The sequence below is a fragment of the Thalia democratica genome, chromosome 2 (assembly GCF_965202585.1).
Source record: "Thalia democratica chromosome 2, ktThaDemo2.hap1.1, whole genome shotgun sequence".
Taxonomy (NCBI): Eukaryota; Metazoa; Chordata; class Thaliacea; order Salpida; family Salpidae; genus Thalia; species Thalia democratica.
Genome location: NC_139166.1, coordinates 75,390,869 through 75,417,691, shown reverse-complemented (window position 1 = coordinate 75,417,691; position 26,823 = coordinate 75,390,869). Strand labels below are relative to the sequence as shown.

The window sequence follows — 26,823 nt, the reverse complement described above, 5'->3', positions numbered from 1 at the left end:
AAAAAGTTACAATAACGTTAAATGCAGGTTTCTAGTAATAAGCTTAAATTTTTGTGCTTTTTTTTAGAGCAAAGAAGTTAAAAGCAGAAAGTTGAAAATAGGAGAATACTTTGTAGAAAAAAAAAAAGTCTTTATATATTTTTTTAAAATAAAATATTTACAATAATCGTTAAATGCAGTTTTTTAGTAATAAAATTCAATTTTTATGCTTTTTTTAGGATGAAGAAACTAAAAATAGAAAGTTTTAAAGATACGAAGATACATGTTAGAAATATAAACGAAGTTTTGTGCATTGTGGTAATTTTGTTGCTGTTCGTATCAACTGATTGTTTACTATTTTCAACATGCAATGAACCTACAGGTATAGCTTGTTCATACTTATTATTTCTTTACAATAGAATGTTTTAACTGTACATAAATAACTAATTAAATGGAAGTGTTCAACAAAAAGTGTCCAGAAACAGCATTAAAACAGTTAAACTTTTCACTTTTATTAGTATTACCCAACAGGTTTTAGATTCTCAACCAGATTGCGTTTCGTTTAACGTCATTAAAACAACCTCGTAGTAATGTAAATATTCTCTTTCTAGTAAAACGACTGCTGAGCTTTAAACCGCCTCGGGCACGATCGTAAACACACAGATTTTTCAAGTTAAACTTTCTCAGATCGTTTTTGCAATCGTGTTAATTAACAATGGTTTTTAAGCTTTAATTGACAAAAAGTCGTCAAAACAAAACGCCATTAGTATTTAGTTAAATGGATATAGTAGTAAGAACTCTCAGCGTTGGTATTCCGGATACAGTTATCACGTTTTGCCTATTAACAATTAATGAAAAGTGATAGAAAAACTTTTATTTCAAACAAAAGTTTGCTGTTGATAAAAAAAAGTATTTTGTTTTGAACAAAATTTTATAAGTTTCTATTTATAGTTTTGTTTTTTTATAAATCAATCAAGTTAAACAATGTGCAATAACAAATTCAATACTTTGGTCTGCTTAAGATAGTTTTCTTTCAATTTTACTTTTTGTATATTCTTAAAATCTTATTAATTTTACTTTGTCAGTATGTAATATTCATGACAATCACAACTTAAATGTAACTCAATTTAAATTTCTTAATATTAAAATCCTTTAAATTTTTGAATATAATCTTTTAAAATTTATTATCTTTAACTAAAACAAAGTTTTGTCGATATTGTATTTTACAAACTAATTATTATTACATAAACAAGGTTTATAAACTTAAAAATACAAATATTTGAAGCTGGTCAATAAAACTTAAAATAAATAAATATCACAATCTATAGATACTATGGTTATATATTTAACCAATATGTGTTTCATAACTTAGCATCAGTGTAAAACTTACTTATATAAACTTTAGACTTTGAAATGTATTTAACTTAACATATCTATGATAAAAGTTTAACTGAAATTAATAGAAGTGTTTAGAATTAAAAAAAAACATAAAACAAGTAACTTAGACATACAAAAAAATAAACACGCATATTTTAATGCAACATAAACACGTGTTTTTTATTTTGAACGTATAAGTTATTAGTGTAAATGGAAATTTGACATGATCTTATGTCGTAGTTTAACAATGTGTAGTGAAATGTTATATTTTCTCCTTATTTATTTTTTTTCAAGGTATATAGAATTTCTTTAAATTTCAAGTACAAAACTGTTCAAATACTTTACAATATACCATGTAATACTATTTGTTAATTGTATATCACTTAAATTGTATACAAAAGTAATTAACTTTATGACGCTATAATTAAAATTTCAAAACAAGTTTTGTCAATAAACATATCTTGTAAGTAGTTTTAATTATTTTTTTTCTTATTACCAAACAGATAAGCTCCAAGTTGAGATCCGCAACTTAACTTCAAAAGTGAACTTTGAACGCAACAAACCGTTTAACCAGTCTAAAATATTTGTGACGTATGAATGGGAAATCGTACAACCTCCAGGTACATATTAAACACATTTATAACGACACTACTGTTGACAAAACTATTTAAAAACAACTGTTCAACAGATAACGATTTCGATGGGTTCTTGTACTTGCTGAGGGACACTGACGAACGTTCTATTTCTCACGTTACTGCCGGTAGTCCGTCGTTGCATGGTTGGTACTGAATATGTTAATTTTCTAAGTTGCTTAGTTTTTCAAAGGAAGTTTAGATCACTTGAGCTAGTTTGAGAATTAAATTTTTCGTCTTGTAATGCTTGAAAGCGTTGAAACAGTTTAAAAAATTGCATGCCACTTGTATGAATAATAATGAACTCAAGACATCACGTAAATAAGTGAGAGAAACAACTGTTAGTCGTGATAGACAATGACAGTTTAAAAAGCCTAATTTTGGGAATAAAAACATAGTAATTTTAGATCGTATAATACTATTTAATTAGAAAACAATTACTTTAACTCCACAATAGCTTGAAACTTTTAAACTGCAAAGTAGTTTAAACTTAAATAAAATAGAGGACGTTACAACATGATTTTTTTTTTACTTTTCTATGATAATAATGAAGCATTTTTCTGGTTATGTTTTAAAAATCCATTAGCTTTTAGAGCAAACCAATAAAGACTTTTAATTAAAAATAAAACACTGTTTATTTAGTTTTTCAAAACACTGAAAGATAAATTACACTAAATATGCTGATTGCACAATTTTTACATAGTCTTACTCATTCAAACTAAAATTTAAAAATAATTTTATTTTTAATAATTTTTTTTATTGTTGTTCAATAAAATTATTATTAAGTTTAACTGTAACCGCTGATATAAAATGATTTAATTTTTTAGTCAAAAAGACCTATGTATAGTTTAGATAAAACAGTTAAAAATGCATGTTAAGATTTTAAAAAACCTTTGTATGCAATACAGTTTACTAACTAAAAATCTGAGTATTTAATTTAAAAAAAAAAAAACTTTTTACAGCCAGATAAATATAAGTTAAGCATTACATAACTATTAACTGATAAATTATTCGTTTTAAAACCTTCTTATAAGGAATATTAAAATGTACTTATAGTGATATATTTTTTAACAAAAATAAATACTAAAAACAATATTAACAAACTGTTTATATAATTCATCTTTTCAATACTATAGTTTTTAATATTATGTATACGACATAGCCTATTTACCAAACCGTTTTATACTCTATAGGTTAAGGCAAAACATTGTTTTTTAATGTTAATGATAAAGTCAATGATTCAAAACAGTATATTAGTATGAAAAAATTTATAAATAATATATAAGAATTATTCTAGAGAGTAATCAAACACACTTAAGTTTACAAACACGTTGCAGTTTCTAACATGGAGGGAAGTAAAAGCTTTCCCGATGAAGATGACGATCTTGATGGTGACAAAAGTGTCTTAAATTTGGTTGAAAATTCACCGGAAAGTTTTTATTCGTTCAATGAAGGAATGAAAAACGATTTTAATCCTTTCAACGAAAAAGCAATCCATACAGCTGCATATTCCTACTACCCGGACGGAACGTTAGTTTTGTTAAACTAATGACGACACTAAAAGTATCAAGATTTTTATCATTAAACACTTCTCCTATAAAGTATCAAGCTAGAACAAATTATATAATTTTATGTAACTTATTTTTAAATAAACAGTTTTCGAAAAAAAAGAAGTTTAAGTTTAGTCGTATTTCAAAACTTGACACCTTTAGTTAGTAAAACAGTAATAAAATTATAATATTTAAGTCTCTTTGATCGTCGTGGTATGCAAACCTTTCTTTGTGATTTATTTTTCTTTTTTTGATTGTTTTTTATCTGCATGCTGAATAAGCATTTGGAATACTTCAAGCAATAACAATGAATTTAAAACAAAAGCTTTGTTGATTTTTTTAGTAGTTTTTTAAATATGTAGTAACACATATAGTGTGACCTTTTTTAAGCATGTATCCCATATAATTTATTTTCAATAAATCCATTTTCAATAAAGTAGCATGGGAACATAAATAAATTTACAGGCTTTTTACTACGCATAACGAGAAAACATCAAACGAAAATTGCAAGGTCGTTACTTTCACTAGCTTGTATTTTTACTAATGACAACTTCGCGTGTGGTCCTCACTAACCTGGTTCGCAGTGAATTAAATCGATCTGTTGCGATGCGAAGCAAAATTAAAGTATATCGTGTCTTTTACGTAACACCCGATTTCGCACTGTGTAAAAAATAAAAACACTTTTTGTAATCCGGTGTAAATAAAAGTTCTCAGTTCGAAACTAGGTCAAACAACAAAATCGTGTCTCTTCACAAAAATTGCATCAAATCCGGCAATTATGCAAAAGTTTTGACGCGTTATACTTCGCAGGTGGATGCTGAGCCGAAGCGTTGAAATTGCCTCTGCCGAAAACGTGTCGATTTGCCGACTAAATTGCGGCCACCCATTGCGACAATGTTGGTGGCTCTGGCGCTTCAGAACAATTTGTCGCTGTTTTTGACTCATCTGTTTTTTTTTTCTTGAGATTTTGTTTTTATTTCGGCGCGGTGATGTATATCTTGGTTATTAAACTTTAAACTTGTTAAACTGCAATTTTTTTTTCTTTTTTACAAAGCCATAAAAAGTATTTTTTTAGAAATCGTTTTACTTTGACAGATTTATTGAAAAATGACATCTTTCTAATTACAGTCGAAACGAAAACTTTGAACTTCTCATGTGTAAATTTTTTAATTAATCATCAAAGAAATCAAAATTTAGGCGTAAATAAAACATTTGAGGATTAATTAAAACCAGCAAATTAGTTCATCAAGTCTAAAAGTTTATAAAAATAACTAAGTTACAATTTATTTTTACACAAGTCATATTTAAAAGTTATCTGAACTGTAAACATGAGCTAACAAGATTAACGAAACAACAACATCCACTTAAATTAACGACGCAGTAAAAGCTCTTAGCGCTTAAACTTAAAAAAACAATTATTCAGAAAGTGTTCCACGTAAACACTGTTCAAGTGTGTTAAGACAATTATGTTTTTAAATTTGGTGAGAGTTTATAGGCTTAAGGCAATAAACCAATTGTGAACGGTGTACACGGCAATAGAAACATCATTTCAAAGGTGTAATCCCAGTTTAAAGTTTCTGCCGCGAACCGGATTAGTATAGTATTTTAAGAAATTCGCTGAAACTGTACTTTTGACATAAAATACTGTCAATTCTTATTATAAACACAGCTATTCTAAATATTAATGTTCTAATAATTTGATAGTATTCTATTACGAAACTAGTTATATTTAGATAAATAGACTGAAAGCTTTGTTTTTTTGTCTTAACTTTTACAAGAATAATGAAATATCTTTCTGTTTTTAATAACTCAAAGATATAATATTTGTAACCTTTAGTCTGATAACAAACTTATACTGTCAATTTCATTAACAAACATGTAAAATGGAACTAATCTTGTTTCTAACATTAGCTGAGGTCATTAGAATTTCTCAACATTTTATAGAAAACATAAAAGCTTTCATATTGCAGGAAGGTGCTGAGGTGCAGGTCGGCCGACCCGTTGTACATAACGCTGCCAAATGGTACGACCACCACGTGCGAGCTGCCCTGCATGGACGAGTACCCTGCCGACTGCGACAGGGGGGAACTTTGCGCTTTCATCGCCGATCAGTACACGCCGATACCTAAAGTGAGGAAAATTTGTATTTGAATTTTTAAGTGAAGCCTATTGAAGGAGCTGTTATTAAAAATAGCTTGTTTGTAAACTGTACATAATGTTCAGAACACGTATCAGAATTTTTATTTACACTTAAAATTTCGTAAATTTAATTTCACAAAAGATCAAAAATAAAATGTTTAGTAAATTAGTCGATTAGCTGTATAAATTGAACAAAAATGAATTTTGTTTATTATCTTAACATATCTTTCAGAAATATTAATATCTTTAGGACTTTACAAATTTATTTTATCTCATAAAAGAATATTTTAGCGTACTAACTTAATTTTCTAAAGCAACTTTACTATTGTATCAATGTTTTATATAGACTTCTTCACAATAAAAAAAAAGAAAATCTCAATTACTATTAAAAAAGTTTAACATGTAAAGTATCCACTTATTATGAGATCTATTGCTATTAGATAACTGTTGTTTACCTACAATATGATTCTAGATAAGCAGTAAAATTTTATTCTTAGTACGAGTAAGCTTCGAAATCTTAAATCTTAACAAAAAAATCAAATTAAAAAATAAGCAAAACATATTTTATTAGTAAAAGCTGGTAGAAGCAATAGTTTGGTTAACAATTACAACGTTTAAAATATTTGTTTGCGCACAAATATCCATCCCTTCGTATAATCGCATTAATTAAGGCATTTTTCAGATCGTAAACGTGCGTAATTAGGCCGGTTAGTTAGTAAGGTGGATTTATATTTTTTGTTAAATAATTGTAAAAGCGTATAATTTTTGCTTTAAAGATTTAACCATTAAGTTCTGTAAGTTTAAAGCTGGATTTGTTCAAACTGCAATTACACTTAACTGATTTCACGATAAATAGTTTCGAAGGTTTGTTGAAATATTTTTTACAAACTTGAACAACTAAACATTTTTTTCTATTTACTAAAATATCTAGAAACTGCGACATATTTTAACTTACTTTTAAACGGTAAAATGCCAATAAACTAACAATATTTAGCTGACTAGGTTGATAAAGTATAAATTCTACTCAGTTATAGTATAAAAGAGGGTGGTTTGATTTTTTCTTTTCTCAAATAAATAGTAACTTATAGATATTTAGATAAGTACAACCAACACAAAATTAAGAGAATATTAATAAAATATTAAGAAAAGATCATTCTTACTTGTTTGGCACGAGTTGTCTACAAGATATGCACGTCTACACCCTTGCATATAATACATAATAAAAAGTTCATAAACTTCTATTTAAAGTCACTTTGTCTTTAGAGGAAAGCAGACACTTAAAACTGCAGATAAATTATTAAAAAAATCTTAACTTTGATTTTTTGCTCTCACAGGACAGCAGGAGCCTGAAACTGCAAATAAACTTCGGCAGGCACTACGGGTTCCGCCTGACCGCGTACAAGTCGTTCCGCGTGAGCCGGCGACCTGAGGACAGCCCGAGCGGGGACGAGAGGACGCACGCGTACTGCCGCCACCACCTCATCGAGGAGGAGGGGGTCGACGAGGAGGACGCGTACGAGTACTGCAGCACGAAGCAGCGCATGAGCGGTTAGTTGATTGGTTGACATTTTGGATTGGAGACAGCCGATTGGTTGATAGCGAATGAGTTGTACAGAAAATCTAAGCGTAGGGTGGCGAGTTGAATCATTAACGAAATGTAGGGAATAGTTGAAAAAATGTATTGTATAGTTATTAAATTGTATGCAATGGTTAATTGAATGTTTTGTTCATTTTGATGTGGATGCGGTCAATGCATCACTATTAAAAACACATTAAAGTGTTCATTTTGTCAGCGTGGTTTCTGTATCAGTAATATTAGAGTTTTTCTTATATTTTTGTTTTAGTACAAACACGGTTGTAGGTGTTTCCAAAATAAGTAGACTGTATCATATGTAGGCATTAAACAAGTATGCAATGTAAAGTTAATTTTTAACGAGATAATCTGACAGGGTACAGTGCAAAAATAGATTGCGGCGCCTCATTTGTGTTTTGTAAGCAAGTTCTGTTTATTTGTAAACTGATCCGGGCTTAACTCAGCTTTTCTCCAAAATCGGAAGCACCTATATTTGTATAATAACGCATTTTCTATGTTTTTATGAGTTTCCATTAATGGTAAAAAATTGAAGTTGTTTTAAATTTCTGTTACTGATTTTGTATTTAAAAAATACAAGCGTAGTAACAACTTGTATATTTTACTTTTATTTTAAGTTATAAAATAAAATTTTTAAGTTTACTTCAATTTCAAGACTTTTAAAGCTTTTTAAATTGTTTTTATTTGTTTTTGTTTTAAATAGAAACATTTTTATATAAGAAGTATAATTAGGTATCTACTTGGTGTTAAACATTTGTCCTCTTTTAGTTTTGTGCGTCTTCTGTTGATTTGGCTCAGACACTGATGCCTGAGGCAAACGTGTATAAAGGAGTAATAGTAAAATTTAAAAAAAAAAAAAACAAGACCAACTGCACAGGCAATGAATAACACGAGAATCAAATAAGTCAACAAACAAACCTGCTTCACTGTACAACCAATTGTTATAGTTGAAAAACGAAAAACCGAAAAATACATTTTATCAAACTAAAAACGTAATTAATTTTTCAGGTATAAACTCGGCGTCTGGACCGCCTTCGGAGCTGACCGTCGAGTCTGAATCGCACGATTACCTGCACAACAACCTCTCCGTCACCATCAGGTGGAAGCCCCCGCGCGACATCAGGGGAAACGAGAGCGTCAGCACCTTCCTGCTGAAGGAAACGAGCGGAAAGTTCGTCCGCTTCAGCCAGTTCATCGTGGTCAGTTACACGTAGTTTGTTTTGAAGCTGTTGAATCGTGATTGGTTGTTTACAAAAATAGTTTTGTACTTTTACAATGGTATTTGAAATTGTAAATTTGTGCCGTTCAGCCGATTCTTCGTGGTCAGTTTCATGCTTGTTGAAACGAATTCAAAAATAAACTTTTCGAGCGTGACGTTAAAAAAATTTGTCAAGTATTCTCGTTTAAGCAGAGTAAAAATAGCATTTTAACAAAACTAGTTTGTTCATTAGTCCTATTACAACTTGAACATTTTCGTTTTGAAGCTGTTGAGTTCTTTAATGTTTATGTGAAAAACTGGTTTTGATTAATTATTAAGCTGTTTCACTTTCACTTATAATACATAAAACTAGTTTAGTTTACTTGACTTTACAATTTTAGGAATAAGTTTTTTTTTCTTACTCTACCTTATTATATGGGACAATACAGTGTTGCTAACTTTTGATCAGCAAATTGTTTTGAGGATGTTTACAAGTCAAATAATAATTACCAAAGCTAATACGAAAAGGGAAACTAAAGCTGAACATCGTCTATTCGGTATCTATTCAAAAAATATACATTTTTCAGCTTTAAGTTCTTAAACCTGAATGCTACACAAAAAAGCGCACCGCAAATCGGCGTGGAAAAATTTTCTTCAGCGATAAGACAGCCATTAATTTTTATAGCTCGACCTCGTTTTTCATATTCTTATAAAATCAGCACAAGCCGCAAGTATTCCAACGATACGAACGTTACACAACAAAGGTGACCTTGTTTTGTAAACCGTTCGCTTTTGTTCCACTTTTTTCATTACAAATTCGCGCGCTGTTTTCTTCACGTTGGCTATCTCTGTGCCGAAGAAATCCTGAACTTCTTGTTTCTGTCGCTGATGATTAATCGCCGTAGTTAGCGGCTGGCTCGCTGGAAGACAACGAACCTTGCCGCACGTTTCTCTTTTTACAATTTCAGTGGCGTCAATCAAAGCAGCGTTGGAATCGCTGTTGCTACAAAACACGAAACAATGGGTTTTTTGCTATGAAGCTGGTTAAAATTTGGTTGGTAAACACGTTTTAACAGCTTGTGTGTTTTGCTTAACAACGAAAACAAAACAAACAGCGATTAGTGTGTCTAATGTTAAGCAATTTTTTATCGTTAATAGTTAATCACAACTCAAGTTTTACTTTTTGTATTGAAATGAAACATTTTAAAACTGATATCGTGTAAAATTACAAAAAAAAAAAAGTTTATGTAGCTTTTCTTCAACAGATAGTTTTAATGTAAATGATAAGGTATTGAAATCATGTACATTTAGACTTTCGGTTATAACTGAAGTACAAACATACTTTAATTCTGAAGAAAATAATTTGTCCTAAACTTTTTTTAAAGCTGTTGAAACTGAGAACAGATCAAAATTGCACGAAGACAATTTTACACCAAAGGTCAATTTTGCACGAGTTACAGTTTTGCACGAGAGTAAAAAAAAACGGAAAAAATAAAAATAAACAGAAAAATTAAAAGATAAATTAATAGAAAAAGTTACTGACCAAGGGTGGGTTAGGGATAATAGTGATAGTAAAAAAAAAATAATGAAAACTATTATTAAAAAAAAAATTCAACCCGTGCAAAAATATCTCAGTGCAAAATTGTCTGCTCGTTCAAAAGTGTCTTTGAGTAATTTTATCTCCGTGTGTTTTTGTCCCCTCGTGCAAAAGTATCTTCGTGCAATTTTGTGCCATCGTGCAATTTTGTCCCTCGTGCAATTTTGTACACTCGTGCAAATTTGATAGCTACTCGTTCAGACTATACCATTAAACGAGAAATTCTGTGAGCGAAAGTTGATAAAATAAGTATTTTTCTATGTAAAATCTACTGTAATTTAGGGTTATTAGTTACTATTCCTTTTTAGTATACTATACATCATAATCAAATATTTTTTGTACTGTCTAGATAATACATAACTATTTCACTAGTTTATAAGCATAGGAAGACTTACAGTTTTGCACTAGAGTAAAAAAAAAACAGAAAAATAAATAAATAAACAGAAAAACTGCAAGATAAGTTAATAAAAAAAGCTAATAAAACTATTATTTAAAAAAAAATTTAACCCGTGCAAAATTGTCTGCTCGTGCAAAAGTGTCTTTGAGTATTTTTTTCTCCGTGCATTTTTGTCCCCTCGTTCAAAAGTATCTTTGTGCAATTTTGTACGCTCGTGCAAATTTGATAGCTACTCGTTCAAACTATATCACTAAACGAGAAATTCTGTGAGCAAAAGTTGATAAAATAAGTATTTTTCTACGTAAAATCTACTGTTATTTAGGGATTTTAGTATACTATAATTCATAATCAAATATTTTTTGTACTGTCTAGATTCTAGATAATACATAATCATTTCACTAGTTTATGAGCATAAGAAAACTTTGTTTTAAAAGTATGTTATCTACGTCCAATAAAATGAAAGCTTTTTGATAATGCAATTAAAAAGCTAAAAACTTTTCAAACTGAGGTTTAAAATTTTATTATTCAATCTGTATAGAAAGTTTACTCTTATGTTTGAAACATAATAATTAAACTATCTTTGTTTTACTCTTTTTTGTCTATTACTATTTAAAACTAAAAATATATTACAGATGGGAAGGGGGAGGGAGGAAGAGAGTCTGGATCCCTACTACAGATCCAAGGTTAGAGGCCTGAGGTACGACGAAAAGTACGTGGTTCAGGTGATTCCCCATTTCAACGTTGAAAACGATACTTATTGCTCGCACCCGGTGCTGAAGTGCCAACCTTACGGTTCCCCAGGATTCATCACCGTACACGTTCCAGGTTTTCTTTTGTTTTTTCAACTTTACCCACAAACGGGTTATAATGTTAAATTTATTTAATACTGATGTTTTTATGTTTGTCTATTTATATACTTGAATGTTTAAGCACGGACAAATGAAATTTGAAAGTTTTTAATAAATGTTTTAAACTTAAAATAGCTAAAGATAAAATACGAGACGATTTGTTGTTTAATAATCATATATGATACTAGTGCTTCTTTTTTTTTTGCCAAATGACTATTTTATACATGTTCTTTTTAATTTGTTTTTGTAACATAACGACGTTTTTTGATTTTAATTTATTAAAATAATTTTTGATCAATTTGTTTATTTACTTTTACTTTATGTCTCTTTCTTTATACTATGTTAACTTTTTTGTCAACATTAAAAATAAAAGATTAGTTATAAAAATTACTTTCATGTTTTATTTTAATTTTTTTTGTTCATAAAAGCCTACAAAGTAGTTCTTGTTTATCAGTATTTATAGGTCAACTTATTTAAGTATTTATAAAGCATTTAGTAAATTTTTACTTATTAAATTTTAAAAAGTCAGACAACTAGACGAATTTTATGTAATAAGAAAATTAACAAAGTTAAAAAAGTAGTTTTACGTTAAGAAATAAAAGTTTAATTATTAAACTTTACCTTATTATACAAAAAAATTCTCCTTAAATAGGTTCCATGACAATTGGAAGTCCAAAAATCTAACTTCTTGAAGAAATATTTAAGAGACCATATCTCAAAAAAAAAGACATGTTTAAATATATATAAAATACGTATGTAGGTCTTATTAATACCTAAAAGAAATATTTTATTTTTTAAAAAAGTTTAAAAAGTTTTCGAGACATTTAAAGTTACTAAAACTGTATTTGTTTGAATAAATTATTTAGCCGTAGTTAAAACACATTTTAAACTTTGCAAAAACAAAAAAAAAATGACTTGTATTTATTTAGAATTTTTTTTTATGTTTACATTATTTTTTAAGTACTAGCCCTTTAAAAGAAGTTAGAGTTTGAACTGTAAGAATTTTAATAGTCGTGCACTCCCTTAAATTGAATAATTAAATAAAAAAAATATCATAATTATTTCATAAATTAAAAAAAACATATTTTATTTTTTTTAAAGTTAGATCCGTATCCAGCTAAATCCAGCATTTTTTCGCTAATATCCAGATCCAATTCCGGCGTGATCTCAATTTTGTCAACCCAGTAGATCACTTATAATAATAATTTGAAGTATATATACGAAATTGTTATTTTAATTTTTTGCACAGAGATAAATTACATCTAATAAACAGACATTGACGCTTGCGAGCCAAGCAGATCGGTTTGCGACGGAAACTCGACTTGCCAGGACCAATCAGCGAACGGCACCGTGGCCGCCACGTGCGCATGCGGCAAAGGATTCGAAGGCGACGGGTATTCCCCTGGAGTGGCGCAGAACAGAGGATGCACGGATTACGACGGGTGTTTGGCGGGAAGGGAGTTTGAAAAGACCTGCTCTCCAGTGGCAGTTTGCATCGACTTGCCGCCTCCCTCGACGGGCGTCAACTGTTCCTGCCCGTAAGTTTGCTTGAGTTTTGTTGTTGAGTTTTTATTAAGATTTTAAATTGCCTTGATATTTTTATATTCTATACAGCAACTTTAACACATATAGGTATATATATATATATATAATTTATCAAGTTAAATAACTTAATTCTAATTATATATATATATATATATATATATATATATATATTAAGTTTTAAATTGAAGTTATTGTATTATATATATTATTTATTTGTGCTGCTAATTTGTAGAATCAAAGTTTTTATTGATGAATAACGTTTAAACGTTTTTTCTTTAATAGTCATACGAATATAAATTTAAATAAATACCACAATCAGCGTAATTGAAATACAAACTAATCTCCACAGCGAAGGGTACATAGGAGACGGATATTTACAGGGATCGGGATGCTTAGATCAGAAGATCATCGTCGGTCTCTCAATAGCTCTTCCTCTCGCAATGATCGCTTTCCTGATGTTTGTTCTGATCGTTTGCAAGTGCAAGAAGCTACGCGACAGGTGAGAAGTTTGAAGCAATGTTTTACAAACATGGCTGTTACTACAACTTGGCGTTAATATACTGACAAAAAAAAATTGCATACCTTTAGTTTAATAGTATTTCTTTTTTAGAATAAATAACTTAAAACTAATAAAAACATATTATCAGTTCAACTTATGTTTTTACTACCCGTTTAACGTTTTCTAGCAAAAATATCAATCAAAAATTTTAAACATGTATATAGAGCAGGGTTTCCCAAAGTGGCCCCTTGGGAGCCATGACAGATATTCAGGGGGCCATGAGCAACAAAGGGGCCAAACGGAGGGTGGGGGCCAAGAGGTCATAACTAGTAACTTACACTAGATATTCTGGAGTTGCTGATGAAGACCAAAAAAAAGGTCTTAGGTGTTTTTAATGGTATTTTTGAATAATTTTCTTAAAAGGCGCTATGGCATTTTAATTTTTTTCTAGGGGGCCATTTGAAAAAAAGTTTGGGTAACCCTGATATAGAGTAATGAATCAAGATTAAGTAGAAAGATCAATTTGACAACACCTAAATTTTCATGGAATTTTTAGTATTTAAAGTTCTGCTTTTAATTCATTTTTTTATAAGTAATTGTTGTTAACACGTTGTACTTTATTAAAATGTTCTTTTTCTTATAAATTTTTCATACTTGGTTTTATGTTTCATGTTTAACTGGTACTATGAAAAATAAAATGAACCTATTTACGAAAACTACAACAATTTAAGTACTATTTTGAAAAATGAAAGCTTAGTGTAGAGAAATGCACAATTTTTTTTATTATAGTTTAATATTGTTTGAATATTACTATATATATTTACTGATAATTTATTTTTCAAGTTCGAATCTTATTGTTATAAACTTCATATAAGATTTACACACTTAACGTCTTTTTATTTTTAGTTTTTTAACCAAACACATAGTATAACAACAGCACGTGTAAGTATTAACTTTTTTATCTTTTTTAATCTTTAATAAATTAAATTAGTGCAAAGTAAAAACTTGTTTGACAGAAAACTTCACAAAAAATTAATTACTCTTATAAAACCTTTATATTATTTAGTTTAAAAAGTTTCTTGTATAAAGCAATAACTATATAATATTTTCTCGCAAGTGTCGTACTAAGTACTATTACCTCAACTATTTTTATAAAATGTTAAATTAAAGGCAGAACTAGAAAAGTTGAACGACATTTAATATTTTTAAGTGACAGCAAAACTAAATTCCAACAAGTTTTTCAAAATATTTACTAGCTGACTAATCTAAATACAACATTTTTTTACAATTTAAAAAAACGTAACAAAAGTTTAAGTACATTTTTTTACATAATATAATAATTATAAATCTACTAACTAAGAGTATACATAAAAATTGTTTATATTGTTTTTTCATGTGTTCTCACTTAATGTATAGAAAGTTAAAGATAGAAATTTTTATAAATTTTCATTGTTTTAAATTAAAATTAAGCCAATCAGTTGGAACTTATTAAACTACTGTAATTTTATTTTATAAGTTGCTTAGTTGTTTTTTTGGACGAAATGAAAAAAAATCAATTTAAGTTTCAAAGATTACTGTATTACTTTTCTCTGTATAATCTTAAACAAAAAAGTTAATAACTTCTTTTAAACTATTCAAACTATCAAGCACAAGTTTGAATAAAATTAGTATTACCACCTAAGTTTTATATTAGTGATTATCTTTAAACGCTGGTGAAACTTTTTCTTACCCTGTCAAATCGATAAAATCTTGTCATGTAATACTAACAATTTTATTTATTATTAAAATCACTATAACAGTTATTTTAAGACAGACTATTGTATTGATCGAAAAAAGTTAAAGGGGAATATTAATAAATAATAATATACTGCTAAAAAATTATCATACAATTATAGTTAATGCTCTTAAGTCTTTAAGCATTGTTAAGTTTTAAACATTTAAAAATTTTAAATTATTGTTTAAATTAAAAAGTATAAACATCATTCAAAAATAGAAAACTCTTAAAAACCGACATTTATTTTGTACAAAAAACGTAAAATAATTGTAAATTGACGATAACGAACTTAGTTTGAAATTGAGCTAAAACTAATCAATTAAATATGACTACAATAATGAATAACTTGGTATCAAACAGAAACTTTACCTGCGGTTAAACTGATGATTAATCTTTCATTATGTAAAATATTGTTAATTGATTTCAGAGAAATTAAAACGCAAATTTCTAACTAAATAAAAATTTTATATAGTCAGTGAAAAGTAATTGTAAGTAATATTATCAAACAAAACTTTATTAGAAATTTTCCACAACTGAAGTGCACACCTACGTTTACCACTAAATATTTAAGCAGAATAACGGTGTCTCTCAAGTTTTTTATTTTGACTCAAAAAATATAATATCAAACATTTGTTTTTCAGAAAACGGGATCTGAAGTTTGGTCATTTCTTTCCGAGCAAAACAGCGGAACACGTGACGCCAACGAGCCAATCAGGACACGTTACCACCTCGTTCGCGGTTGCGCTCGGACACATGTGCGAAATTGACTGCCGAGACCTGCAAATAACTGGTTTGTTCTTTAGTGTTATGGAAACTTTAAAGATATTTTGTTCGTTACATAAACAAAAATACCTTTTCAATTAAAAAGAGTCATACAAAAACATTGTTGTTTAAACACTATTAATTTTTATAGTTATTATTTTTTTTACTCAGAAAAAAATTAAAAAAAGTTTAAGTAGTTTCTGAAGAATTTTCAAACCAATTAAAACTATATTTAGGTATAAGGTTGTCGTTTTAAATGAAACATGTATACATTTTTTTGAATTTAGAGTGTTAGAGGTCGTACATATGTTATTAATCTACTACTTACAATTATCTATCAAATGCATTGTGAACTGCAATGTTAAACACATTCTACAAACAAAACGTTTTTGCATTTTATAGTTAGATATGTTTTGACAGCTTGTTTTGTGGTCTACTCAAAAGTAAAAACACACAGAACTGAACTAAAAATTGGGTCTGTACATATATCGTGGTTTTCAGACGGACACGTTTGTGACTCAATACCAAGTAGCTCACAGAATTTATAAGCAACGTATAAAAAAGCAACAATTTTATTACACCTCGCTCTTTTCTAACTCAACTTGTAAAAGTTTAGTGTTGTTTACAAATTCTTTCCAACCGACTAAAGCGAAAATTATTCATCACGTGACGTAGCTTCGTTTGATGCGTCATAATGAGCTGTGGTCATCCAAAACTGAAAGTTAACCAAATGCGCTTGAAAAGTTGTGATGTTACAACAAGACATTTAACTTTGGTATTGTAAAAAAGTAAAGTTGATTAAGCTATTCTTTAACGTGAAACAAAAGATTATATAACTAAATAATTTAATTTGAAAGTATGTGGTTTTAGTTTGGTATCTATTTCCGCATTTTGATAAACTTAAAAAAGTGCATATATTTGGAGGTTTATTATTGATTCAATCATTTTAAACATTTTATGACTATAGTACGGCTTCAATGATTCTTTAATAAACAAAAACCGATGTATATGCTTAACATGTTACATGTAACATATATATGTTAATAATTTACTTTTTTATTGTTAATAAAATTTAACCTTATGATTAAAGTTAGTTAAATGAAACGTAACTAATCTGACTAAAAGGGAGAGTACTTTTTTTCAAAATTAGTTAATAGATTAGATGAGAGTAACTAGTATATTAACAATATAAATATTAAAACAGACACGGTTTTGGGTAGAGGCAACTTTGGAGTTGTACAAAAAGCAGTTTGGAACGAAGACGAAAAACGACAAAGGGTTGTTGCCGTAAAATCACTGACTGGTAATTACTTTCTACCATGTTAATGTAATTTAACGGAGTTTTTTAAAATTCAAATTCAAGCTTAGATAAACAGTTATGCTAGCTATGACTTTAAAAACTTTGTTATATTTACTTTAAAGTCACACTAGTATTTTTTTTTACTATCGTTGTTTAGTACATGCTACGTAATTCAAAGTGTTATGACGTCACATACATAACATATTGTATTATGACGTCACACAGGCGCTTACGCGAAGTTGTTCGAAACGGACTTTCTGGCGGAAATCAACCTGATGGTGAGCATCGGCAGGAACGAACACGTGGTGGCGGTGTTGGGGGTGAGCTCTGGTGACATCGCAGGGGGAAACCCCTTGATGGTGATGGAGTTTGCGGAATACGGCGACCTGTTGCACTTTCTCCACAACTCTCGCGATGTTCGTTTGTTTTGTTATTTTGATTCAGTTTGTAAATGGAAATCATTACTTATTTATAACTTAACTAAGTTTTAGTGTTGTATTAAAATAACAGTAAAATACCAGGTTCAGAAAATTTAGATTTAATACAACATTTATTAATACTTCTTTTCAGTCCCATCAAATAAACTATAAACTATATCTTAAATAAAGATAATTGATAGAATTAGTCTAAAATACCAGCATTATTAATCACTAAATTAATAAAACACTTGTTAGTATTATAAAAAAACAATTACAAAAGATTCTTTTTAATATTAGTAATTTCAATATAAATTATTAAACAGGTTAAGTACAGAGAAAAGGATGACGTGTACAAGTTCGAAGAAGAAAGTGTTTGTGACGTAGGCAGGCAAGTGGCCAATGGGATGAGCTTCCTGAGCGGATGGAAGATCATACACGGAGACGTGGCTGCCAGAAACATCTTAATCTGTAAAGTATGTTTATTTGTTAACAACATGATTCGAGAGTTACTTAAATAAAATTACGTAAAGAATTTCTAATTATTACATTTATTAACATCAACATATTTACAAGAATGAAAACTTCAAGAAAAAACCAGAAAAATTGCACTTCTTATTATTTCTACTACGCGTAGTTTCTAGTAAAAATCTTATATAAAATCGATATTTATAAGATTTATAAAAGATGTAAAAGTTTTTCAAACTAGTAAATAAGGAAACTAGGTTTTTGTTTACTAGAACTGCGAACTTAATAAAAATATTTATGCTAAGAATAATTTGTTCAAATTTTATAAAGAAGCTCATTTTAATTAAGATAGAATTTTTATCCATTTTTTTTCTTCGAGCTGTGTCAAAAGTTAAAGATATCGTCTAACTACAGCTAGTTAAATCAAATAAACTATAAAAAAAATTCAAATTTCAACAGGGAATGCGGTGCAAAATATCTGACTTCGGGCTGGCAAACGACGTTTACAGGTACGGAGTGATCAGGGGATCCACCGAAAAAAGGGTGCCGTTGAGATGGGTAAGCCCCGAACGCATGATGAAGGGGGAAGTACCGATCACATTAAAAAGTGACATGTACGTCATGATGCATTTGTTTGAATTATTATTTTAGTAGTTTTATCTCAATATAGGGGCTGCTTTAAGAAAATAGGGTGAAGGAAAATAGATAGGTATATAAACATACATTTTGATAAACAAATTTAATGAATATTTATTATCTATTTACTTGAACGAAATCAGCACAAAGATACATTATAACTACATCACACTATACTAAAATTACAGTTGAACACAAATGATCACAAAGAGTACTAACAAGTATCTTAGAACCTAAGTAAAAGAAACATTTAAATCTAACGCGTTTGTAGCACAACATAATAGCACACCAATTACTGCCGAATGTAAATAATTTCAAAATGTTGTCTTTTTTAATTAAAAAAAAAAACTATTTTTTCTTAAATTTTCATTGGAAAGAAATTAATTCCTTGGAATAAAAAATGTTGTTTTATAAATTGGAAAAATTGTCTAGAGAAAGTTTGGAGAACATTTACAAAAATCACATATTTATTCAAACGTTTTAAAATTATAAATTGAAATGTTGACTTCATTACAGTTTTGAGCAAGCTATGTCTTTCTTAATTTTTTAGATACTCTCGTAAACAACTTTTAGAAACTGTGTTCACTCAATGGAAAAAAAAAACAATTTTTATCTTTTTTTGATTTTTAAAATATATACTACATATACGAGTTATTAAAAACAACAATTAGAAATCTACTGTACTTAATTTCTTATAAATTTAATATCAAACTTTTTAGATGGTCGTTTGGAATTTTAATCTATGAGATGGTAACTTTGGGAGCAACACCGTATCCTGGAATGAAAAATGAAGAAATATTTCAGTTTTTAAAAGAAGATAAGCGAATGAGCCAACCTAACTCGTGCAATGGTTATTTGTAAGTAGCTTTAAATATTTTAAATGACAAATATCTAAAAAAAAAAAACAAAATTAACTTAAATTAAGTTGAATTTAAAAAGTACATATAACTAAACATTTTTGTTTTTCTAAAGTATTTTAAGTATTTACAATATCTATTTAATGTCTATATCATAATTTTTGTCTAATTTGTTGTTAAAATATCTAACTTGCATATATTTAAACAAATATAAGTTTTGTAAAAACCTTCAAATTAAAAAACTTACTAAAGTGTTTTAAAAATCAATTGTATTTAAGTTAGAATTTTATTTTTGATAATATTACTCAAAATAATATTTTTTGTTAAAAACTTAATGTCCTTGATATATGTTTGTCAAACTGTAATATTTCATTATACATGCCAAGCACGAAAAGTGTACAAACGTGTTTTGTGATATCACGTAGAAACTAATTGATTAGAACTGTATCACTGTTATATATAGTCTGTAAAAAAATAACTTTCAGCTACTCGATCATGCAAAAGTGCTGGCAGTGGTCTCCGCAAAACAGACCGACCTTCAAAGAGCTGGAAAAATTGTTCGAAAAAATTCCGTCCACCAGCGGGCGTCACGTGTCTCTTTTGTGGGAGAATCCGGCGCCTAGTAGGATCAATGGTGACGTCGTAATCGACTGCTCGGACAATTTATCCTTCGAAGATTCCAACCTCGAACGGAGTGGGGACTTGAGGGTTGATTTGGAATCGTGATTTTTCAGCTTTTACTTGTCACTTTCCAAAGGCGCAAACCGCTTCAATGTAACTTCTAATTTTCTTACCTCAACTTTGAACAAGATCGCTGTGAATTTGTTGTTTTTCTTTTTGTTTTTAAGGCTAGCTGTTTTTTTAATTAGTCAATACAATTTAAAAGTGCTTTTTAGCCACTTCTATATCAAATAAACCTTTGCCAAAATCTAGTTTGTTAAAAAAAAATAGTTACTATGATTTTATAGATTAACTGTGATTTTTATCTGTTTTTCTTTTTTTTTGTCCAAATAAAAAGTGTTTAAAAAAAATGAGAAAATTTAATTATCACTTAAAAAATATTTGTTTGGCAATTATTAATGTGTATGTTTTGGCGTCACGTGGTCTTTTTGTCACGGGGTGCTGCAGATTGACAAAAATTCCCTATTTTCAAATTTTGATAAAAAATCATAAAGGTTTTTTAATGAAATAAGCAAATTTTTCACACAAAAAACTTTAACAAATTTCTTAAAATAAATCTCAAAACAAATAAAAAAGTATTCATGTATATAAACATATAGAGTACCTTTATATGTCACCACCCTTTCTCAACAACTATAGCTACATTTTTTAATTAAAACCCATGTATGCTTTTATATTAGTACAGTTTTAATTTAGTAGTTTGAAATTAACACTTAACTAACTAGTAACAAAATAAATTAAAAACTAGATGCAAGTAATTTGAAATAACATAAGGAAGTTGTTAAAATCTAATAAAAAAAGTTATCTAATACTTATTTTTTTTAGTAAAGGTTATTCACAAATGTTATAAAAGTTTTTAAACAACATGGTACTAATATATAATAATGAAAAAAAATTATATAATAAATATAAATTTTGTATAAAATATCTCAATGTCTTAAACAACTTAAAAAAAATAGTTTAGTCAGACTTAACTTTTAATATAGATAATTAACAAAAGAGTAAAATTTTTACAAAAATTCTTTGTTTGCAAATTTTCAAACTAAAATAATAAAAATTTGTAAAGTAACCTACAAAAGTTAATATCTACATAATATAAAGAAACATTTTCAGTAACTTTTACTACAAATAAAGAAGTTAAATTAAGTCAAAATTAGTTTTGATATGAAAAATTAACAAATTAAGCAAAATAAATGTATGAGTTCACTGTTTGCAAACTAACACAACTAAAAATTGTATAATAACCAATAAGTCTTAATAATTTAATCACTAAAACACTTATCAAACATATATAATTTAAAAAAAAAAAAAATTCAAGTTTAGTCAGAATTAACATTCAATATACAGAATAAACAAATAAAGTAAGTTATGAAAACATTTGAAAGCAGGTGTTAGATTGTTTTCAAATACATAAAAATCAAAATGTAAAAACATTTTAAATCAAATACTATAAAATAACAACAGAAACAGTTTTACAAACTTTATACATACTTCGTATTAAAAAACTCATTCTATTATAATAAACGCATGAAACTTTTTAGTTGAAATCAGGTTTATTTAGTTTGACATATAAGAATTATCTATCATTCATTTACTTTCCAACTATGTTTTAAACATTTAGAATTTTTTTTCTTCATGTGTAAGTTTTTTTTTCTAAAAACTTGACTGTATTTGCTTCAAAAATGGAGTTTGAGATAAATAATAAACTTTTGTTGGTTAGTCATTTTGTACTTCCCTCACGCGAAATTTTTGCGCTATCAAACTTTAACCAACTTTAACAAACTATTGAAACTAAATTTCAAAGAGCAGTTAAAGTCAAGTTATAGTTTATCAAAAGTCTAAAAAGTAATAAGTGTAGTTACTTTAAAGATTTTATTCATTAATAAAAACTCAGAGATATTAAAAAACAAATAATAAGAAAAAATGACAAATGGCAAAAGAAAAAAGACAATTAATAAGAAATACTTATTATGCAGCGAACCTTAGAATTGTTTATACCCCTAAGCCAATATTAACACCAGGTGGTAAGGATCCAGTATCAAAAGTAAATAAAAGTATGGTAATCTACCAGTACAGTTGCTGTTATACAAAAAGCTATATTGGATTAACAACAAGACATCTAAGAAAGAGAATAAAAGAGCACATACCAAAATGTGTAGAGAATTTTTGCCTTTCAGATAAGAAAGATGATATAACGGTCAAGGTTTTAAATGCATCTTAACGTTCATCTGTTGCAGTTCACTTAGTTAATAATTCAACTTGTGCAAACAATTATAATATGAATAGATTTTAAGTTATTAAAACTTGTAGTAATGTTTTTGATTTGATCAAATTAGTAGCCATTTTTGAGGAAACCTGTTTTATGTAATCAAAAAGAATTTGACTATACTGTTTCTTTATTTTCGTAATAATTTAAAAGAAGTGTTTTCATTCTATTTATGTTTAGTTTTACTGTAGATCAATTATAACGTAAGTAAAATTTTATGATTTAAATTATTACTAATTGATTTTGTCTTTTATGAATCTCTTGATTACTTTATGATCACTTGATTACTTGGTTACTATATAAGTTTGTAAAATCTTATTACTGGTTAGCTTTGTACTCTACTGATGATAATTGCTCGAGATATATTTAGTGTTTTTGAAATGGTGTGTCTTTTGTAACTTATTGTGTTTATATGAGTTTTTTTTTTACAAATAAAACATAAAAAAATATAAAAATACACACTTTATAGCTTAATCAAGAAAAAAAAGTATAAAACCTTAGTATTTTAAAAGTTGCTTTTATTCTGTTTAAACAATAAATTATGTTCAACTACTTGAAAACAGTCTAAACTTAATAATGAAGATCACTTAATTTAGAAAATGCTATATTTTTGTAAATAATCAAAGTATAATTTATAATGGTAATAGTGATTTAAATATATTGTTAAAGTCACTGCCGATATTAAAACAATAATTTATTTAAAACTGTAAGTATTGAATTTAATATCTATACTAATATTAAATATAAGAGCAACATGATCTATTAAAAATTACGAAGTTTTAACTTCTACTTGAGTATAGATTCACTTCTTTACTTGTTAAATTTACATACAAAAATTACTAAAATGACATACATCTTCAAAAATAAAATTTTTTGATTTAAATATATTGTAAAAGTCACTGCCGATATTAAAACAATAATTTATTTAAAACTGTAAGTATTGAATTTAATATCTATACTAATATTAAATATAAGAGCAACATGATCTATTAAAAATTACGAAGTTTTAACTTCTACTTGAGTATAGATTCACTTCTTTACTTGTTAAATTTACATACAAAAATTACTAAAATGACATACATCTTCAAAAATAAAATACTCATTAGCTTTCAGAGAGCTATTCAAAGGTAAAAGCTTTAAAGATTTTACCACAAATTAACAATACTTTTAATTTAAAATTTTAGTATTTTTAGGGTTTAAATTAAGTCTGAATTAATTTCTAGAGTTTCACGGAGTTTCATACTCTTAAGTTAAAATTTTTGATGATTATACTCAAATTTTAAATACATTACCAAATTATAGGGTATAATGCAAATATATTTTTTTAACAACGATAGTTTTGTGATTTCTACATGTATTATACAAACCACAATCGAGGACTTATAGAATCAGTAACTACTTATAAGTACTTTCTAATCTATTAAACGTGTGTGTAGATATCCCAAATTCAAAAGCACTATAACACTTTACTGTCTAATATTAACATAGGAGTCAGCATACAGTTTGATTAATATAATAAATAAAACAAAGCATTAATTCTTTATTAAAACCTTATTTATTTTTTACTTAAAAGTTCTTTAACATTTTTATTTCTTAAACTTTGTTATGTTAAGTTTTAAAGCATTTTCCTACGCTAAGAGAGTAAACATATAAATTACTACTATGATGCTAGTTTTAAGTAGCTTACTTGATAAATTAGATGCTTTAAGCAGAAACTACTATTAAAATCAAGTTTAAAAAAAGTTATAGATAGTTTTAATCCCTGCTAAAAACAACTTTGAATAAAATTAACATTAGTTTTATTCTTAGCAAATTATAATCAAATACATTTGAATTTATAAACTGTAACTGTCAAAACTTAAACTCGGCTTGGGAATGAAAAAGACTATGTCAACATATGTATAAGTGAGATACGACCCGCATAAGGTTAAACTGTGGCTAGGGAAAATGTAATTGTATTCCAATAAATCAAAACTTATTAACTTATAAACTACATCAGGGATCGACAAACTGCGGTTCACGGCCAGCATGTACCTAATGATACATATAGCCTGTGACCTGCAAAGAAAACATTATAAAACTTATAATGTATATTGCAAGGTTGAAAGTGAAAATGTAAGAGTACTGGGTAAAACCGACGATAAATTTATTCGAACAATATAAATTTTACAAAGTTGTAACTTATGAGAAAAAAACCAAAGTAAAAATTTTGGTAATTTGTAAATTGCTAAATATCAAATCAGAACCACTTTAAAAAAAATAGTAAAGCTACTTTGATTAAAAAAACTAATTTACGTTATGTTAAATAAAAAACTATCATTGTAAACAAACAACACACAAGATAAGTTTGTTCTTTATTAAGTTTTATCAACAGTTCAATAATCAGTTTTAACCTGCTAAACGTATTAAAAGTAATTACAATTAAAGTTTACTAATCTCAAATTTAATATAGTCATTATTAAAATAGCATGGTTTTAAGTAACAAAAATTACACATGGATTAAATCAAATTAATTGTTTCTATATATTTATATTTGTAAATATTTTATGAGTCAAAGAAAACTAGTTATCATTAACATTCAGAAAATAGTTTACTAAATTAACAAATAAATAAAGTTAAATAAGAAAGTTTATAGCTTTCGAATATGTTTTAAATCATAAAAGCATCAAATACTTAAGTCAAATAATACTGCCTATATTTTTATTTAGTATTGTTAGTTTTAGAATGAATTTCAAGTTTTTGCTGTTCGTAGTGCCTACTATACTTCTTATTAATACAGTAGAGGGTGTTAAAAAAAGAGGGAAAAACGGAAAATTCATAGAAATTTCTCAAAAAGACAGAGAAGCTTATGTTGAGTATCACAACAATGCAAGAAGAAAAGTGAGTTACTTTAAATAATTATAAATTTTTATTTATTCTACTAACTATTATAAACATTGATTACATAATCAACTAAAAAAACTCTTTCTAGACAAAATACACTTTTTATTATTTTTGTTATATTTTCATTGTATTGAATTTTAGTTTAAACATTTAAAGTTAAGTAGTTTTTGTTAAAGTAAGACTTTAAATTGTTGTCTTCAATTGAGTAACAAATCACGATATTATAAGTACTTTTCGTTTGAAGGTTAAACCGAGCGCAGCCAACATGATTGAGCTGAAGTGGGACAAAAGACTGGAGCACCTCGCCAAGAAGCACGCCAAAAAGTGCGTGTTCGCACACAGCGAGCAAAAATCAAGAACTTCCAGGAAGTTCAAAACCGACATCAGTGAAAACATCGCTCACGAAGGCAAAGTTCACTACAAGTTCGACGGAGACTACGACTGGAGCGGTTTCAGTGTTGAAAAAGCCAAGAAGAACCCCAAAGCCACGGTGGTGTATGAAGAGCTAGATTTCCAGACTGTTGTTGGAAACGCAGTGAAAGATTGGGCAGGTGAGAGTGAGCATTACGACTACAATAACGACAAGTGTGCACATGACGAAGTGTGTGCACACTACACCACGATGGTCAACGCTCAAACTGAATATGTTGGCTGTGCAGGTAAGAATGTAAAATAATATGACTGTTTTAAAAGTGCATATTCGAGTTTGAATACCGAAAAAATCAATCATCTTCTTATAGAAAGTATTTTAGGTATTTAGTTTACACTACATATTGATTGCCTAGATTCTAAATTTTTGCAAAATTTAAGTTCTGTATATATAATGACGTAGATATTACTTATTTCTATGGATAGTTAAAGCTAAATAGTTTTAAAATGTCTTAATAAAAATTAGTGATTAACTAACCTTATACGAATGTTAGCTATATTTCATTGACATTTTACAGTACGAAGATGTTACAAGTTGGATGGAGTTAATCCTGTATATCTGACAGTTTGCAATTATGGACCAATAGGAAAGTACACGGGAATACCCTATATTGAAGGTAAACGTGGCTCAAAATGTCCGAAAGGAAAAAAGTGTTTATAAGTGTGCAGTATAATTGTTTAATGCAATTAGTAACCTTTGTTTATAAAACTGCAGCTTGTGATTGTTTTTTCGTCAAACATAGATTATTTTTTTAAATAAAATGAAACACAGTTAGTTTGTTATAATATATATATTTAAAAGTATTTTTCGTAACTATAAAGATTGACACTTGTATTAACTAATAAATTATGTAAAACTTAAATGTCAAGAAACATTTTTATATCGTTAGAGTTTTAAATAATGTATTCAATGCAGTTTGTAAATTATTTACATTTAATATTTTGAGTAAATCAACCATAGGTCAATAGTAAAAACAGAAGTTTTTAGTAAAAAAGCGT

General features: G+C 28.0%; 2 protein-coding genes across 2 annotated transcripts; both read left to right on the top strand.

Annotated features, from left to right (window-relative positions):
• The first annotated feature begins 219 nt into the window (after positions 1–219).
• On the top strand, positions 220–20,356 carry LOC145828950 (uncharacterized). Its single transcript, XM_082936694.1, has 17 exons — positions 220–361; positions 1,860–1,976; positions 2,045–2,134; positions 3,326–3,518; positions 5,509–5,668; positions 7,012–7,225; positions 8,277–8,467; positions 11,093–11,285; positions 12,582–12,846; positions 13,203–13,352; positions 15,768–15,916; positions 17,093–17,191; positions 17,414–17,604; positions 17,931–18,080; positions 18,532–18,686; positions 19,428–19,565; positions 20,051–20,356. The coding sequence occupies exons 1-17, from the start codon at positions 220–222 to the stop codon at positions 20,289–20,291; spliced, it is 2,838 nt and encodes a 945-aa protein (XP_082792820.1). The 3' UTR covers positions 20,292–20,356.
• A 4,880-nt stretch (positions 20,357–25,236) lies between these two features.
• Positions 25,237–26,485, top strand: LOC145828949 (peptidase inhibitor 16-like). Its single transcript, XM_082936693.1, has 3 exons — positions 25,237–25,392; positions 25,640–26,054; positions 26,343–26,485. The coding sequence occupies exons 1-3, from the start codon at positions 25,237–25,239 to the stop codon at positions 26,483–26,485; spliced, it is 714 nt and encodes a 237-aa protein (XP_082792819.1).
• The last annotated feature ends 338 nt before the right edge of the window (positions 26,486–26,823 follow it).

Excerpts from the sequence above, each read along its gene's own strand:
- LOC145828950 (XM_082936694.1), top strand. The coding sequence starts at position 220 with ATGAAGAAACTAAAAATAGAAAGTTTTAAAGATACGAAGATACATGTT. Across the intron at positions 3,519-5,508 it reads TCCTACTACCCGGACGGAAC|GAAGGTGCTGAGGTGCAGGT; the intron begins GTTAGTTTTGTT and ends TTCATATTGCAG. Across the intron at positions 17,605-17,930 it reads TTCTCCACAACTCTCGCGAT|GTTAAGTACAGAGAAAAGGA; the intron begins GTTCGTTTGTTT and ends ATTATTAAACAG.
- LOC145828949 (XM_082936693.1), top strand. The coding sequence starts at position 25,237 with ATGAATTTCAAGTTTTTGCTGTTCGTAGTGCCTACTATACTTCTTATT. Across the intron at positions 25,393-25,639 it reads ACAACAATGCAAGAAGAAAA|GTTAAACCGAGCGCAGCCAA; the intron begins GTGAGTTACTTT and ends TTTCGTTTGAAG. Across the intron at positions 26,055-26,342 it reads TGAATATGTTGGCTGTGCAG|TACGAAGATGTTACAAGTTG; the intron begins GTAAGAATGTAA and ends GACATTTTACAG.